The sequence below is a fragment of the Dendrobates tinctorius genome, unplaced genomic scaffold (assembly GCF_039654945.1).
Source record: "Dendrobates tinctorius isolate UK_male_01 unplaced genomic scaffold, ASM3965494v1 ptg000155l, whole genome shotgun sequence".
Lineage (NCBI taxonomy): Eukaryota > Metazoa > Chordata > Amphibia > Anura > Dendrobatidae > Dendrobates > Dendrobates tinctorius.
This window is the reverse complement of record NW_027361822.1, coordinates 19,807,725-19,824,958: the sequence shown is the minus strand read 5'-3', so window position 1 is coordinate 19,824,958 and position 17,234 is coordinate 19,807,725. Positions and strand designations below refer to the sequence as shown.

Here is a 17,234-nt window from a genome sequence, read left to right as displayed (position 1 = left end):
TTTTCTATGTTATTATGATTTATTTTTTACTGTTGGATTAAGTGATTATTCCTGTACCATGTAATCACCAGTGTTTAATACTCTGATAATGGGTATTGTTCCCCGAGCTATGAATAAGGGCTGTGAACAAGCATGAAACGCGTCGGCGGGGATGTCGCCATAAGTGTATGTGTTTTTTGTTAGCACATACCTGCACAGAAGGAATAGTTTTTTTTTGTTTTTTTTTTTTTCCCCAATAGTTTTTATTATTTTCAAAGATAAAATCCAGACAATATCGCAGTTACATACTTTTTTGGGGTCAATACACGAAAATTTTGATACTGTACAGCCTTTCAAGTCCTGGCCCCTTATCTGAATAGATTTATATACATAAAACATATCCATACATCAAAATACATAAAAAAAAAAAAAACTCCCCCCCTCCAAGCTATTAATTTTTCTACTTTGTCACAAGTATGCAGAGTTTATATTTCGAGTACACCATCCCTGCCGCTACCTTTCCTCATCCATTGCGTTATGTGTAACTATCTGTTGGCGGACCACCGGCACCTTCAGTTTCCCAAGTGAGCCGTTTATATCCACCAAGAGATACCACTCAGTGTATGTAAATGGCTTCATGTAGTTCACTATTTCCTGGTCTGTGTGATAGCCCAACAAGAATGCTTTCCATTTTTCTATAAACGGCTTTATTCCCTTCTCTTTATTTCGTTCTGCCTCCATCCAGTCTAAGTTAATCATTGACTTGAGTTGAGTTACAATCGCGCCCACCCCCGGAATCGAGTCATTCAACCAATACCTCAAGATATTTCTTTTGACCATGACGCATATGGAATGGAACAAAATCGGTACTGCCCTTTTTCCCTCTAAACGACTCTCCTCTCTCTCTCCTACATAGTGGAATAGATATAACATGGGATTCAGGGGTAGATCCCTTTTCCATAAGTTATTCATCATCCTTCTCACACTGTCCCAGACTTTCCTTACTAACACGCACTCCCATAACCCGTGAAATAAGTCTGTGTCTCTCCGCTTACATTTCGGGCAGTGTATTTTCCTATCCCTCATAGCAGCCGAGATCGGTATATTAAAAGCTATGATTGCTTTGTGCATAATGTGGAAGTGTGAATCTCTCCACACCTCGCTCAATACACTCTTCCTCAAGGTCTGCCACCCATCAAGTATCTTCTCTCCTGTGTCCTCGTCTGCAATTCCCAATTGCCTTACAGAAGGAATAGTTTTAACCAGGGAATAAAAGTGATGTATTAACCTTTCTATGTGTTGCTGGATTATCGCTGTACAAGTCCTGCGTCTACATATTCTCTGAATCCTTAACTTGAGGTCATAGACGTCTATCGCATAAGGGGTTACTTACCTCTTCTGTACTGTCACCGCATCAAGTCCATGGTGGGACTAATACACAACACATGCCCTATACACGCTGATGCCAAGTCCATGGCCCTCAAGGGTTTATCGCTCATGAGATATAATTATTACTAATAATCCCCTTTCCCTGATGGCCAGGTGCCCCGCCAGTCTCCATGCCTCCTCTTTAGGATGAACTAGTGACCGATTTATCCAATCACTATCCGCAGCCGAGACTAATCCTTTCCTGCTGTGGATGAGTTAGGCTGGAGCAATCACGTGATCAAACGGTCAGAGCAGATTGTACAGAGATCGGCCCTATATTCTTTTTTTGTGGAGAAACTATTACTTTAGTTTTAGCCTGTGAAATGTTGTAGCTAAAATGCTTTAATAGATGTTTAAGAGGGTGTTCTTCTGTTTAAGCACTAAATCCTTCGGTCAGTAAAAACGCACATCAAAAAGTTTTGAGAGCACAAACCCTAAAATGAAAACTAGAATTCTACAGGAAGGATAATCTGTGATTTCTCTGCAGTTAGTGGTCACTACTCACCTGGGCGCTTATCTGTAGGAATCTCCTCTTTACACCGCTCATCACCCCTCACATATATCTCTGTAGTATTAATATGGGTCAGATCTTTACCCTGAAACAAATATTGTAAAAGTCACAGACAGATGGAGAAGTCACATCTATGATCAGCTCTAATCCTGCCATCTCCACCGTTCTCATTACACAAGTATAAAACATATAATACTGGTGGATAAAACAAGACTGAGCACAAGACCTTCACAGTTATCTACACATCATAGGGGAGATCTCATGACACCTTCTCTCCATCTACCTGATGATCCTGAGGAACATTGGGATTTTCTTCTTTACAGTCCTGTGGAAGAAGAGGATGGAGACATCTCTCTGGTGTTGTCCTCTTACTGCATACAACTGGAGGAAACACATACAGGGACTGAATTCATTCTTTACATACGGATAATTATAGGCCATGTGTATTTAGTCCTGTCTATTACCTGGTGATGTGAGGGGCTGGGGAACCTCCATCATGACGTCCTTGTACAGATCTTTGTGTCCTTCTAAATACTCCCACTCCTCCATGGAGAAATAGACAGTGACATCCTGATTTCTTATAGGAACCTGATACATACAATGATACCGTCATCCCCCCAATCACTTCATAGTGTTAGTGTATAATATCCCAGCATTCCCAGCAGTGTCACCTCTCCAGTCAGCAGCTCAATCATCTTGTACGTGAGATCTAGGATCTTCTGGTCATTGACTCCTGCATGTTTCAGGGGGTAAGGTAGAGGCCCCATGATTGGCCTGAGGGGTCTTTCCCATCCCTCAGACACCAGGGTCTGACAGCGCTCACTAAAGATTTTCACTACTGTGTAATCCTGGTTATGGAGACACATTAATAAATCTCACTACAGACATTTCCAGAGTCCTCACCTCTCCAGTTCTGTCCATCTGTTATTCCTGTAGATAATTATTATGTAATGTGATGTCATCAGAATCTCTCACCTCTCCAGTAAGCCGGTAGAGGATCTCTAGGGTGAGGTGTAATATCCTCTCCGCGATCTTGTACCTTCTCCTATCCATCGTTGACGGGTCAATCAGGAAAATTCTCTTATATAGAAGATCTCCACTGAGAGGATCCGATATTGTTGGGACCTGAACGGCAAGAAGATCAACCAATGTAACATCATGAAAAAATCTATTCACAATGTTAAGAAATCTTCTCCATATAACATCTTCGTGGTGGCAGCATTTACCTGATGATCCTGAGGAACATTGGGATTTTCTTGTTTACAGTCCTGAGGAAGAAGAGGATGGGGACATCTCTCTGGTGTTGTCCTCTTACTGGATACAACTGGAGGAAACACATACAGGGACTGAATTCATTCTTTACATACAGATAATTGTAGGCCGTGTGTATTTAGTCCTGTCTATTACCTTGTGATGTGAGGGGCTGGGGGACCTCCATCATGTTCTCCTTGTACAGATCTTTGTGTCGTTCTAAATACTCCCACTCCTCCATGGAGAAATGGACGGCGACATCCAGACACCTTATAGGAACCTGATACATACAATGATACCGTCATCCCCCCCGATACCTTCATAGAGTAACGGTATAATGTCCCAGCATTCCCAGCAGTGTCACCTCTCCAGTCAGCAGCTCAATCATCTTGTAGCCGATTTCCAAGACCTTTTGGTCATTGATGTCCTCATGTATCAGGGGGTGAGGTGGAGGCCCCATGATTTGACTCAGGGGTCTTTTCCATCCCTCAGACACAGGGTCCAGACAACGCTCACTAGAGGTCTTCTTCACTACTGTGTAATCCTGGTTATGGAGAGACACATTAATAAATCTCACTACAGACATTTCCAGAGTCCTCACCTCTCCAGTTCTGTCTATCTGTTGTTCCCATAGATAAGAATGATGTAATGTGATGTCATCAGAATCTCTCACCTCTCCAGTAAGCCGGAAGAGGATCTCTAGGGTGAGGTGTAATATCTTCTCCACCATCTTTTTCCTGTCCTTATCCATCCTTGATGGGTCCATCAGAAAATGTATCTTATTATAAAATATCTCCACTGAGAGGATCCAATATTGTAGGGACCTGAATAGAAAAAAAAGATATAACATCATAAAGATTCTATGTTATGAATAAATGTTTTCCACGTTACATCCTCACGGTGGCCGCATATAGGAAACATGATCTCAGTAAACTATCATGCAACAGAACAGTTACATCTCAGACATACCGGCATCCAGTATCGTCATTGCAGCAATGTAAACAGACTGAAGGAAACAATGGACGCCTGAGTGATGGAGTGGAAATATGTCATAAACATGGAGTGCGGCCTGAACTCGATGTGTATTGTGTCCATTCCCCAGAATCTGCCATCTACACGGATAATGGTGCAGATTATTAATACAGGAGACGTTCTGGTCACAGGGACTCCGAAAATTCAAAGAGCAATGACACTGGGAGAGTCCTAGGGAGCGGCCATGAGGGGGATTTACAGGAGTCATTCATTGTAACTACCGCACTTATAAATGTCGTCTGAAGAAACCGCAATAGAAACAAGTCCGGTATATAGAACCACAGAGAGGCCTCTACAGGGGACATGTGCGCTTCTCTCTATTCATTGTCTATGGGACGGAGGAGAAACGAGCGCAGCTCTAACTGGTGACAATGCTGGAAGATGATGAGAGAATCACTGACGTTTTCTACCCTCATTGTGACAGGTTCCTTTATATCAGGGGTTGGGAACATATGGCTCGCAAGTCAGATGTAGCTCTTTTGATGGCTGCATCTGGCTCTTAGACAAATCTTTAATAGAGATGGGCAAACCCGAATGTCACGGGGTCCTTCTCCGATACCACACAATCAACAGAGCGAGGGAAGTCTGAACAATCCCAAGACCTTTATTATAGGCAAAACTAAAAGGTTCATAAACAATCCACCACACTGAGGATACAATAGTTCAGCACACGGATGCAATTCAGTAACAGGATGAATGTCCAAGGAGATGAGAGTCCAATAATTCAGCAGACAGAGGATAAAATGGGTCCATATGCTTCCCCTTCTCTCTGACGTGCTGTCCTCACACGATCATCACCACACAGGGTCTGACTTGAACAGCTCCTGTCCTCCCCAGCCCCCTCCTTATGTCCCGGGGTAGTTAGACAGGTTGGGGTGGTTTTCAGGCCTCCCAGACCTGACAAAGGTGCCTTGGGGATTAAGGCACTACAGGGGGTTCATCAAGAGGCATAGATACAGTCAGGCTGCAGACAGTAAGTGAGCTAATTCAATTATCAGACTTTTGGAAGGTAATTGAGACTCTAGACAATATGGGAATACACGGAATGATACAGGGCAACAAGCGAACACTATGGAAATCCGTAAAATATAAATATACACAAAATGATACCCATATAACATATCACACCGAACAACTACTGTTTGGGTTCGGCTGCCTCAACACCGGGTTTTTAGTCATTGTTACGATCGTGGATGCAGCGTGGCCCAGTCAATGCTCCCATATTGTCGAACAAAAACAATGACAAGGTATGCATCCCAGGTGATTGTGGAATGTGGACCCACTGGACCACAGGGGGGACGCGGCCTACCCGGAGGAGGGAAGGGCAGTGAACGGGGTGTGTGGCAGCTGAGCTTGTAGACAAGATGGCCATATACAGGATTAAAAGACACTGCACAACTTCAGGTATGAAGAAACAAAGTTTACTTAAATAAAGCAAATGACATCAAAACACCAGGTTCCGGATTATGCACCTCACGAAGGAAACACATCTCAGGTTGACAGGCGAAGCAAGAGGTCATCACGGGTTGACGGAGTCCAGGGTCGTCTGGCACAGGCATACTAGGATGGCCTCTCTCTCAGCCCTCAGGCGTAGCACAGGCACAACAGGAGAACATCAGACACCGACCTCAGACTAGCTTCAGACAATGGCAAGAGGGCATCACGGGTTGACGCAGTCCAGGGTTATCTGGCACAGGCATACTAGGATGGCCTCTCTCTCAGGCCTCAGGCATAGCACAGGCACAGCAGGAGAACATCAGACACTGACCTCAGACTAGCTTCAGACAATGGCAAGAGGGCATCACGGGTTGACTTAGTCCAGGGTTATCAGGCAGAACATCAAAACATAAGCAAAACACGGATAGCACAGGTCCAGAAGCATTGGCACTACAGCACCGGGCATCGGCTGGTCAGGTCCAGGACTCACTGGCAGGACCGTCACCGGGGAACAGAGCTAAAGACTCCCGGAAACCATTGATGAGGAATCCATACAGGAACACAAGTGGGACAGGCTCAAGAGCACAACTTGGACCACCAGAACCACGGACTGGACATCTGGACACAGGCAGGACATCGGAAAATGGACTGGACATCGGAACACGGATAGGACATCGGAACACGGATAGGACATCCGGACTCAGGCAGGACATCTGGACACAGACGAGACACCAGAACATCAGGGCTCGGGTCTGAGATAGAACATCAGAACACTGGCATTGGACTCCGGACATCTGGCAGCGATCGACAGGCTACGGACATCAGGCTGCAGAAATCAGGCTCCGGACATCAGGCCGCAGTCATCAGGCTCCCGACATCTGGCCATAAAAAGGAACTCAAGCGGTCTGGTGCAAGCCCCGCCGGGTTGAACTGGAGCCGGCCGGGAATTGAACCGTATAACAAGCTGAGCACAGAGTTTCAGAAACTCAGCGGACACACCGGACTCCTAGTTCCAAAATGAACCCAGGTTAGATCACAAAAAGTCAGTTAGCAAAGAGTCACAGTCACTGGGCACAGGGTTCAGGACACAGAAGAACTTCAAGAACATAACACAGCAGGAATCAGGACTAGGACTTCATAACACAGCAGGAATCAGGACAAGGACTTTGGTACAAACCCATAAACAGGATAAGTCCAGGAACTCAGACATCAGCTGACCCAAAGAAAAAACACCACAGGCAGGTGAACTTTATATAGTAGCTGCCTCACAGCGATAGGCTGGAGCAGCAATTCTAGCACACACCCATTCCTCATAAAAGCAGTGGAGGTGTGGCCGCGCGCATCCTAAGCACAGCCAGACACAAATCATCATAGCAAAGGACACCTCGCAGCGGCTCCAAGTCCGAACACACGAGGTAAGTCATGCACAACTGCAGAGGACCTTGCAACCCGTGGATAGCTTTCCACAGCAGCAGCCAGGGACCGCACAAGCGGGTGGTCATGCAGCGCAGCGGAGCCACTCACGCATGTACGGCTGCGCAGCGGAGCCGGGAACTGATCAGCATTCACACAGGTAACTGACAAAAGCATTCCAGCTCGTTAGAGGGAAAGGAGCGAAGGGTTAAAACAGAGATACACAGAGTAACGCCTGGTAAACAGAGTATAAACATAGCAGCGTTACAGTATCCCCTCCTCAGGCCCTCTCTTCTGAAGACCCAAGCAAAAAAAAATTCCCCAGAAAACTCACTTGGGTTTGGCAGATAGTCCCACAGTTCACACAGTAGCAGCAGAGTCCAACGCTCAAAAAATCCCATTCGCAGACCATGCGGGGAATAGAGCAATTTAGTTTACTTACTACGTGGGATCCGAGCCATCTAATTCGCTCACCAGGCGGGCTTGGAAATATCCTGCAGTCCTTATAGGCTCAGCGGAGTCCATGGCCAGAGCTTCCTGTTACAATCGCGGACGCAGCGTGGCTTACCCAGCCAACGCTACCGTGTCGTAGAACCATAACGACGATGGGGTATGCGTCCCAGGTGATCGTGGAATATGGACCCACTGGACCACAGGGGGGACCCGAGTCTACCCGGACTAGGGAAGGGTAGCGTCCGGGGTGTGTAGCAGCTGAGCTTGTGGACAAGATGGCCATATGCAGGACTAAAAGACACTGCACAACTTCAGGTATGAAGAAACTAAAAGTTTACTTTAATAAAGCAAATGACATCAAAACACCAGGTTCTGGATTATGCACATCACAAAGGGAACACATCTCAGGTTGACAGGCGAAGCAAGAGGTAATCACAGGTAAGACCCCAGGGAACAGGCAGGACAGGTGCTGAACACCAAACAGACAATAGAAGACACACAAACTTAATGTGAAGCTCTGGCAAGGCTCCACAGGGCAGGTGAACTTTATATAGGAGCTGCCTCACAGCGATAGGCTGGAGCAGCAATTCTAGCACACACCCATTCCTCATAAAAGCAGGGTAGGTGTGGCCGCGCGCACCCTAAGCACAGCCAGACACAAATCAGCATAGCAAAGGACACCTGGCAGCGGCTGCAAGCCCGAACACACGTGGTAAGTCATGCACAACTGCAGAGGACCTTGCAACCCGCGGATAGCTTTCCACAGCGGCAGCCAGGGACCGCACAAGCGGGTGGTCATGCAGCAAAGTGGAGCCACTCACGCATGTACGGCTACGCAGCAGAGTTGGGAACTCAGCACCAACCGCACAGGTAACTGACAACAGCATTCCAGCTCATTAGAGGGAAAGGAGTGAAGGATTAAGAGATATGCAGAGTAATGCCGGGTAAACAGAGTACAAACGCAATGGCATTACAGTCATGCTGTCATGTGCATGACAGCGCGTAAACACCACTTCTGATCGGCGGTGAAATCTTCCCTATCAGTCAGAAAGCCGCGGCTCCCACGCTGTCAAAAGACAGCGTGAAAGCTCAGCTGTGATCGGAGGTAAAAAGTTTACCTCCGGTCACTGGTGTCAGCTGATGGGACTGATTCCATCATCTGACACAAGCTGCCACTAATTACAGTGAGAGCAGGAGAGCGGATGGAAGCATTCATCAGCCGCTCCAGCACTGTAAATAAATAATAAAAAAACGGCTTGGGTTCCCCTAAATTTTTGCTAGCCAGCCAGGCAAAACTCACAGCTGGCAAACACTGGATGTTCAGACCCCCCATTCAAGTGAATAGGGTTCGAGTCCGGGTACTGTTCTGGTACCCGAACCCAAACTTTTGTAACAGTTCTGCCGAACCTGCTGGACCTGAACATCCAGGTGTGTGCCCATCTCTAATCTTTAACAAAAAAATAATGAAGGAAACCACTGATTTCCGAAACACGTAGGATAAGTTTGGTCCTTACGGCGCCTCGCATCTGTGGCAGTCACATGGGCTACATGTGACCACTGACGTCATGCAGGTCCTGCAATCTCCGGTCACCATCCTACGACAGTAAAAATAAAAAATATAAAAAACTAATCTGGCACTCAAAAGATCAATGCTAATAATGAGTATTTTATTTTATTTCAGAGGGCATAATCCAAAAAACATGACGTTTCGGTCTATTCATTGACCTTCATCAGACGGTTTAAGATTGAAGCCTATTAGAAGAGAGAAATCACGGGAGAATCATGAATAGGTCATAGGAGACAATCTGATGCAGAAGCGCTGTGCAGTAACGGGTAAAATATTCATTATTAGCATTGATCTTTTGAGTGCCAGATTCATTTTTTATATAGATTAAGGATTGGTTACCCTTATCTGGGCACCACCATTGTCATGTCCCACGACTTGGGAAATCATTTAATATTTGCATTGTTTGTGTTGCATCTCTGTTGCTAGGCAGAAGTTTGCCTTTCCCTGTATTTTGTTCCAACTCTCTCCCTGTAGTCCTGTGATGTATGTTTGTTCCCTCCTTTATTCTCCATTTTGTGATCGTCCCTCCATCTGTATGCTTCCTGTTACATGTCCTCTGAAGAATATTCCTTTTTACCTGCTGCTTTCATCATAATACAAGAATTTCAGTTAAAGCATCCCTCTTTTCCTGGAGTCTTCTTACATGAGATCGTGGCTGAGTTAAGCTGTCTGATTAATCGGTATGAACGTGAGTACAGGTTGATACGGAAGGGGCCCAGAAAGAGAGGTCTATCCAGGCACCATACGTTCTACATATCCATGAGTCAGAATAGTAAAAAGGAATAACCTGCCTTCAGAGACAGTAACTCAAGGTCTGTGCTAAATCTCAGTGGAAAAGGACATTTCCCAGATAGACTGTAACCCAGTTCCAGCCAGACCCCAGCGCGCATAGAAGCTACACACTGCAGCTGAACAGAGAGGAATATAACTCCCATAATTACACAGGACCCTGCAGCTGCTCCAGCATTAGATACAAAGTATCAACTCTGTGCAGAGTCTCTGTGTATTTCCTGTTGCTGAACAGTGGGAAGTATAACCTCCATCATCGACTCTTCCTGCCTGCAATCTAATCATGTCTGAAGCAAGGAATACAATGTCCCTACCAGACTTACAAGCACAGGAAAGAGACCCAGACCCCCATCCACCATCTAGCGAAAGGGGAAAATGTACAGTCAAACCCACATGGAAAGTCATGGAGAATTTAGAGACTGCAAAATGTGAATTATATAGTGATGTGTCTTCAGTATGGAAGAAAGTGGTGAGTCACATAGACACTGTATCAAGGCCTGCTTCTCATGAGTTACCACCAGAGGGAGTCCTAGAACAATTATGCACAGCATACCAAATGTATATGGAGAAGAGTGACCAATACATTATTCTCCTGAAGAAACTGAATCTCTCAGAGACTTTAAACGAATTGCAAGGTTTCCAGCAGCTTAATTCTGAAAGAGACTGCACTGTACGTGACATTAAAGCCAAGATAGAGGCTAGAATCGCACGAACACCAGATGCATCAACTCGCTCATCCAAATCGTGTAAGCACTCAAAACGTTCATCTAGGTCAAGTTCATCAAAATATTCTACTCTTACTGAGCAGCTTATAAGAGCACGTGCTAAGGCTGAAACTACTAAGGTACAAGCTGCCTCTGCACAAAATAGAGCAGAAATGGATGCAGAAGCGGCACGCGTGAAAGCGGAAATGGAAGCTCTAGAGAAGGAATGTGAGCATGCAACAGCCATGGCAGAATTAAAAGTACTCGAGCAGGCTATCAGTGGGAGTCAAAGAGACAGCGTCAGTTTGTGTGAAATGGAGGCAGAAGACCCTATTGAACGCACAAGAGACTACGTGCTAAGCCAAGATGGCGAACCGCAGATCATCACTAACACTCTTGATGGTGTTGACGCTTCTCTAGAGCACCAGGATGCCGATCCACTTACAGAATCCTGCATTCAAGGTCATTATACCCTCGACAACCACACAGTGCCACCTCCACATGTAGCAGAAACTATACCCACCAAACCAGTTGCTGGACTAAATGCATCTGCCACTCCATACTTCCCCATGTTTCAAGGTCAAGACGTCTCCACCTCTATGTACAACACCGCTCAGCCTACAATTGTGCATCCTAAGTCAGAAAGAACAGACATGTCCGACTTCGCAAGGTACATGATTCGCCGTGAACTTACTAAAACCAGTCTCACAAGGTTCGACGACCAACCTGAAAATTACAGAGGTTGGAAAAGTGCCTTTAGAACCGTAAATGGTGACCTCGGCATCACTGCTGCGGAAGAGCTGGACCTGCTGATCAGATGGTTAGGACCACAATCCACAGAGCGTGTCAAGAGACTCAGGTCTGTACATATCAGTAATCCAACGGCTGGGCTCATGGCTGCATGGGAAAGACTAGAGAGAAACTTTGGCAGTCCAGAAGCCATAGAGGATGCACTGTTCAAGCGACTACAGAATTTTCCAAAGATATCAAGCAAGGACAGTTCAAAGTTCCTAGAGCTCAGTGACCTGCTGTTAGAGCTCCAGCTGGCCAAGGCAGACACCCACCTACCTGGCCTTAGCTACCTGGACACTGCTCATGGAGTAAACCCCATTATCTCCAAGCTACCATACAATGTACAGGAGAAGTGGACTGCAATAGGGTCAAAATACAAGAAAGACCATCAAATGTCATTTCCTCCGTTCTCCTACTTCTGTGAGTTTATAAAAGACATTTAAGAATGTAAGAACGACCCAAGCTTTTCCTACAGAGAATCCAGTGGCCCAGTTTCACCTCCCTCTAAATACGTGAGCACACGCTCGAATGACAGAAACCGCAGGGGTCCAGTGTCAGTGAAGAAGATGGATATTCTTCCCTTACCAACATCAGCCCCAGGCAAGAGCAACAAGGGTGAAAAGATAGAGAACCCAAATCGTGAGTGTCCCATCCACAAGAAGCCACATCCCTTAAAAAAGTGCATCGGCTTCAGGAAGAAACCGCTCCAAGAACGCAAGGAACTTCTAAAGAAGTTCGGGGTATGCTACAGATGTTGTGCTTCTACTGAACACCTTGCTAAAGACTGTAAAACTACAATTAAGTGTATGGAGTGTGACAGTGAGGATCACGTACAAGCACTCCACCCATACCGTCCTGACTCTACACGTACTCCTTCCCCCACCACGAGCCATGGCGGGGAGGAAGCAGCTCAAACTGCAAGTCATACCACAATATCTTCTTCGTGCACAGAAGTCTGCGGAGAAGGTCTCTGGGACAAGTCCTGTGCGAAGATTTGCCTGGTGAAGGTATATCCCAACGGTCACCGAGAGAAAGCCGTGAAGGTCTACGTCCTCTTGGATGATCAGAGCAACCGATCACTTGCAAGGTCAGAACTCTTTGATATGTTTAACGTAAAGGGAAATGCTTACCCTTACACCTTAGGTACCTGCAGCGGTGTTACAGAGGTCTCTGGGAGAAGGGCCAGTGGTCTTATAGCGACATCCCTCGCCAATACCGTGGAGATACCCTTACCGACACTTGTCGAGTGCAACCAGATTCCATCCAATCGAGAAGAGATCCCAACGCCAGAGGCTGCTCTTCATCACCCACATCTCAAGGGGATAGCAAACAAGATACCAGCCCTCAACAACAGCGCAGATATCCTGATTCTGCTTGGCAGAGACATTCTCCGGCTGCACAAGGTACGTCAGCAAATTAACGGACCACACGACGCACCATTTGCCCAACGCTTTGATCTAGGCTGGGTAATTATAGGCGATGTTTGCATACACAAGATGAAGAGACCTAATAACATCTCCTCTTACAAAACACACATCTTGTCAAATGGTCGCAGCACTCATTTCAGCCATGCCCACATCATTACTGGGTGAAAGAGAAAGTGAGCAACACCAAGAGGCAACAGGAATCCTTCAACAACATGAACATGCTCCAGCCCTGGGACGAAAACCTCGGGTCAACAGTGTTCGATTCCACAAGTGAAGACAACAAGTTAGCACCCACAAGGGAAGATAAAGAATTCATAAAGGTTATGGACAAAGAATTTGTTCAAGATGACTCCAACAGTTGGGTAGCTCCTTTACCCTTTCGTTTCCCAAGAGCGAGGTTGCCAAACAACCTGCAGCAAGCAACTGCAAGGTTCTCATCCTTAAAACGTACCCTAAAGAGGAAACCAGAGAAGGAGAAGCATTTCATTGACTTTATGCAGAACATCTTTGACAAAGATCATGCTAAACCTGCGCCACCACTGAAGGAAGGAGAAGAATGTTGGTACCTTCCATCCTTTGGCGTCTATCACCCTCGCAAACCTAACCAGATCAGAGTGGTGTTTGACTCCAGTGCTCAGTATGAAGGCCTCTCTCTCAACAACCTGTTACTAACTGGACCCAACCTGAACAACAACCTCCTTGGAGTACTGATCCGCTTCAGACAAGAACCTGTTGCTATAATGACTGACATCCAGCAGATGTTTCATTGCTTCATCATGAAGGAAGACAGCAGAAACTATCTTAGGTTCCTATGGCACAAAGACAACAATGTCAACAATCAAGTCATAGACTACCGGATGAAGGTCCATGTCTTCGCCAACAGTCCTTCACCTGCTGTGGCGATCTACGGACTGAGATGGACAGCCCAGGAAGGTGAGAGAGAGTACGGATCCGATGCTCGTCAATTCGTAGAGAAGAAATTCTACGTAGACGACGGGCTCAAGTCCTTGCCCACAAGTGAAGAGGCAATTGACCTACTCTCCAGGACACAGGAAATGCTATCCACATCAAACCTCAGACTCCACAAGATCATCTCTAACAGTCAAGAAGTAATGAGCGCGTTTCCATCTGAGGACCATGCCACGAACCTAAAGGACCTCGACCTAGGTTCTGATGTTCCTCCCACACAGCGCAGCCATGGTCTACTGTGGGATATCAAACAGGACACCTTCACCTTCCAAGTGTCGCCCTGTGACAAACCCTTTACAAAACGAGGAGTCCTATCTGTCATAAACAGCATCTACGATCCTCTCGGGTTTGTAGCATCCATCACTATTCAAGGCAAGATACTGTTAAGGCAGCTCACTACCGAGAACACTGATTGGGACACCCCGCTTCCGACTCAGAAACAGCAAAGGTGGGAGACATGGAAGAAGTCCTTGAAGTTCTTAGAGCAACTCCAAGTCCCACGTTGTTATTCTCCAAGATCATCTTTGGCTGCAACCAGAAGAGAAGTCCATATATTCTGTGATGCATCTACAGAAGCCATAGCCGCAGTAGCTTATCTGAAGACCTTAGAAGCTGATAAGGTGCATTGTGGTTTCGCCCTGGGTAAGGCCAAATTATCTCCGAAGCCTGCACACTCTGTACCCAGACTCGAACTTTGCGCTGCAGTACTGGCAGTAGAATCATAGAATCATAGAATCGTAGAGTTGGAAGGGACCTCCTGGGCCATCTGGTCCAACCCCCTGCTCAAAGCAGGATTCGCTAAAACATCCCAGTCAGATGTCTATCCAGCCTCTGTTTGAAGACTTCCATTGAAGGAGAACTCACCACTTCTCGTGGCAGCCTGTTCCACTCATTGATCACTCTAACTGTCAAAAAGTTTTTTCTAATATCTAATCTGTGTCTCCTCCCATTCAGTTTCATCCCATTGCTTCTAGTCTTTCCTTGTACAAATGAGAATAAAGTTGATCCTTCTACAATGTGACAGCCCTTTAGATATTTGTAGACAGCTATTAAGTCTCCTCTCAGTCTTCTCTTTTGCAAACTACACATTCCCAAATCCTGCAACCTTTCCTCATAAGACAGGGTTTGCAGATCGGTCACCATTCTGGTCGCTCTTTTCTGAACTTGCTCCAGTTTGTTGATGTCTTTTTTAAAATGTGGTGCCCAAAACTGGACACAATATTCCAGATGAGATCTGACCAAAGAGGAGTAGAGGGAAATAATGACTTCACGTGATCTAGATTGTATGCTTCTGTTAATGCATCCTAGAATTGCATTTGCCTTTTTTGCTGCTGCATCACACTGTTGACTCATATTCAGTCTGTGATCTATTAGTATACCCAAGTCTTTTTCACATGTGCTGTCACTTAGCCCTATTCCTCCCATTCTGTATATGCTTTTTTCATTTTTATTGCCCAGATGTAGTACTTTGCATTTCTCCCTGTTAAAAACCATTCTGTTAGTTGCTGCTCACTTCTCCAGTTTATTTAAATCTTTTTGAATCCTCTCTCTCTCTTCTCTAGTATTAGCTATCCCTCCTAGCTTGGTGTCATCAGCAAATTTAATCAGTTTACCCTCAATTCCTTCATCTAAATCGTTGATAAAGATGTTGAGCAATACAGGGCCCAGGACAGAGCCCTGTGGTACCCCACTTGAGACATTCTTCCAACTGGATGTGCAGCCATTTACGACCACTCTTTGGGTCCGATCACTAAGCCAGTTATGAATCCACCTAACAGTTGCCTTGTCCATTCCATACTTAGTCATTTTTTCAATAAGGATTTTATGAGAGACTTTGTCAAATGCTTTGCTGAAGTCAAGATATACTATATCTACAGCATTTCCTTGATCCACCCAATCAGTGATACCGTCATAGAAGGAAATTAAGTTAGTCTGACATGACTTATTAGTTACAAACCCATGCTGACTCTGTTTAATCACTTCATTCTTATCCAGGTATTGACATACATGTTGTTTAATAATTTGTTCAAAGATCTTTCCTGGTATAGAAGTCAGACTCACCGGCCTATAGTTGCCTGGGTCCACCTTCTTCCCCTTTTTGAAGATAGGAACAACATTTGCTCTTCTCCAGTCTTCTGGCACTTCTGTTCTCCAAGAATTTTCAAAGATTATGGAGAGGGGTTCAAAAATTTCTTCTGCTATCTCCTTCAGTACTCTGGGGTGTAATTCATCTGGTCCTGGAGACTTGAATTCATTTAGGTTAGCTAAGTGTTTCCTCACTATCTTTCTGTTTATAGATATCCTGGATTCCTCTATTCCCTTAATAGGACAGTGAAGAACAGTTGATGTTACATTTCCTTTCTGAGAGAAAACAGATGCAAAATAGGAATTTAAAAGTTCAGCCTTCTCAACATCCTGTCTTACCATTTCATCATTTTCATCCTGTAAAAATCCTATAGCATCTTTGACTTTTCTTTTACTTTTGACATATCCCCAAAATCCTTTATTATTGCTTTTGACATCTCTTGCAAGCCTCAATTCATTTTCAGCTTTAGCTAATCTGATTTGTGCCCTGCAGGTTCTGCAAACAGCATTATATTCTTCTTTAGATATGCCTCCCTCTTTCCATTTTATAAACATTTTTTTGTTCCTTTTTAGCATGTGCTTAAGTTCTGTGTTCATCCATCCTGGTTTCCTTAAATGCTTCCTATTCTTCCCTCTTTTCGGAATTGTTAACAACTGTGCTTTGAGAATTTCATTTTTCAAGATTTCCCATCCTTCCTGGACATTTTTGTCTTTAAGGATATCCAGCCATTGGATCCCTCCAATTCTCTTTCTGAATCCCTTAAAATCTGCCTTTCTGAAATCTAACCTTGACGTCTGAGTCTTCACAGGTCTTCCTCCTCTAGTTATCCAAAATTCTAAAATAGCATGGTCGCTACCTCCTAGGGTCCCAGCCACTTTTACCTCCTCAACCATTTCCTCCCTGTTTATAAGGATTAGATCCAAGGTAGCAGTTCCCCTTGTTTTCTCCCCTACCTTTTGGAAGATAAAGTTGTCAGCAAGAGAGGATAAGAATTTCCTTGACCTGTTAGTTTTGCCTGAGAGAGATTCCCAACAAATGTCTGGATAGTTGAAATCTCCCATGACAACTATGTCATATTTTTTGGAGAACTTGGCCATTTGATGCATAAAGAGTTCATCCATATCTTCAGCTTGCACAGGCGGCCTGTAGTAAATGCCTACAATGGTGTCCTTTCCATTATTCTGTCCTTGTATTCTTACCCAAACAGTTTCCACAGAACTCCCAGTCTCTGAAGCTTCAATCTCTGTGCAGATATACGCGTTTCTAACATACAATGCGACACCCCCTCCTCGTTTATCAAGTCTGTTTCTTGCAAATACGTTGTATCCTTCTAGTCTTGTATTCCAATCATGTGTATTGGAATACAAGACTAGTAGAAATTGCTGAAGTTGTAAGA

General features: G+C 45.1%; 1 protein-coding gene across 1 annotated transcript in view; it reads right to left on the bottom strand.

Moving 5' to 3' along the window:
* LOC141051184 (uncharacterized) overlaps positions 1 to 17,234 on the bottom strand; it is a 105,441-nt gene that overhangs the window by 10,087 nt on the left and 78,120 nt on the right. Inside the window, exons 15-23 of the mRNA XM_073548047.1 lie at positions 3,843 to 3,993; positions 3,534 to 3,713; positions 3,326 to 3,449; positions 3,145 to 3,242; positions 2,894 to 3,043; positions 2,590 to 2,766; positions 2,383 to 2,506; positions 2,202 to 2,299; positions 1,913 to 2,003 (exon numbers count right to left, since the gene is read on the bottom strand). Coding sequence (XP_073404148.1) covers positions 1,913 to 2,003; positions 2,202 to 2,299; positions 2,383 to 2,506; positions 2,590 to 2,766; positions 2,894 to 3,043; positions 3,145 to 3,242; positions 3,326 to 3,449; positions 3,534 to 3,713; positions 3,843 to 3,993 — 1,193 coding nt within the window. The remainder of the gene's footprint in view (positions 1 to 1,912; positions 2,004 to 2,201; positions 2,300 to 2,382; positions 2,507 to 2,589; positions 2,767 to 2,893; positions 3,044 to 3,144; positions 3,243 to 3,325; positions 3,450 to 3,533; positions 3,714 to 3,842; positions 3,994 to 17,234) is intronic.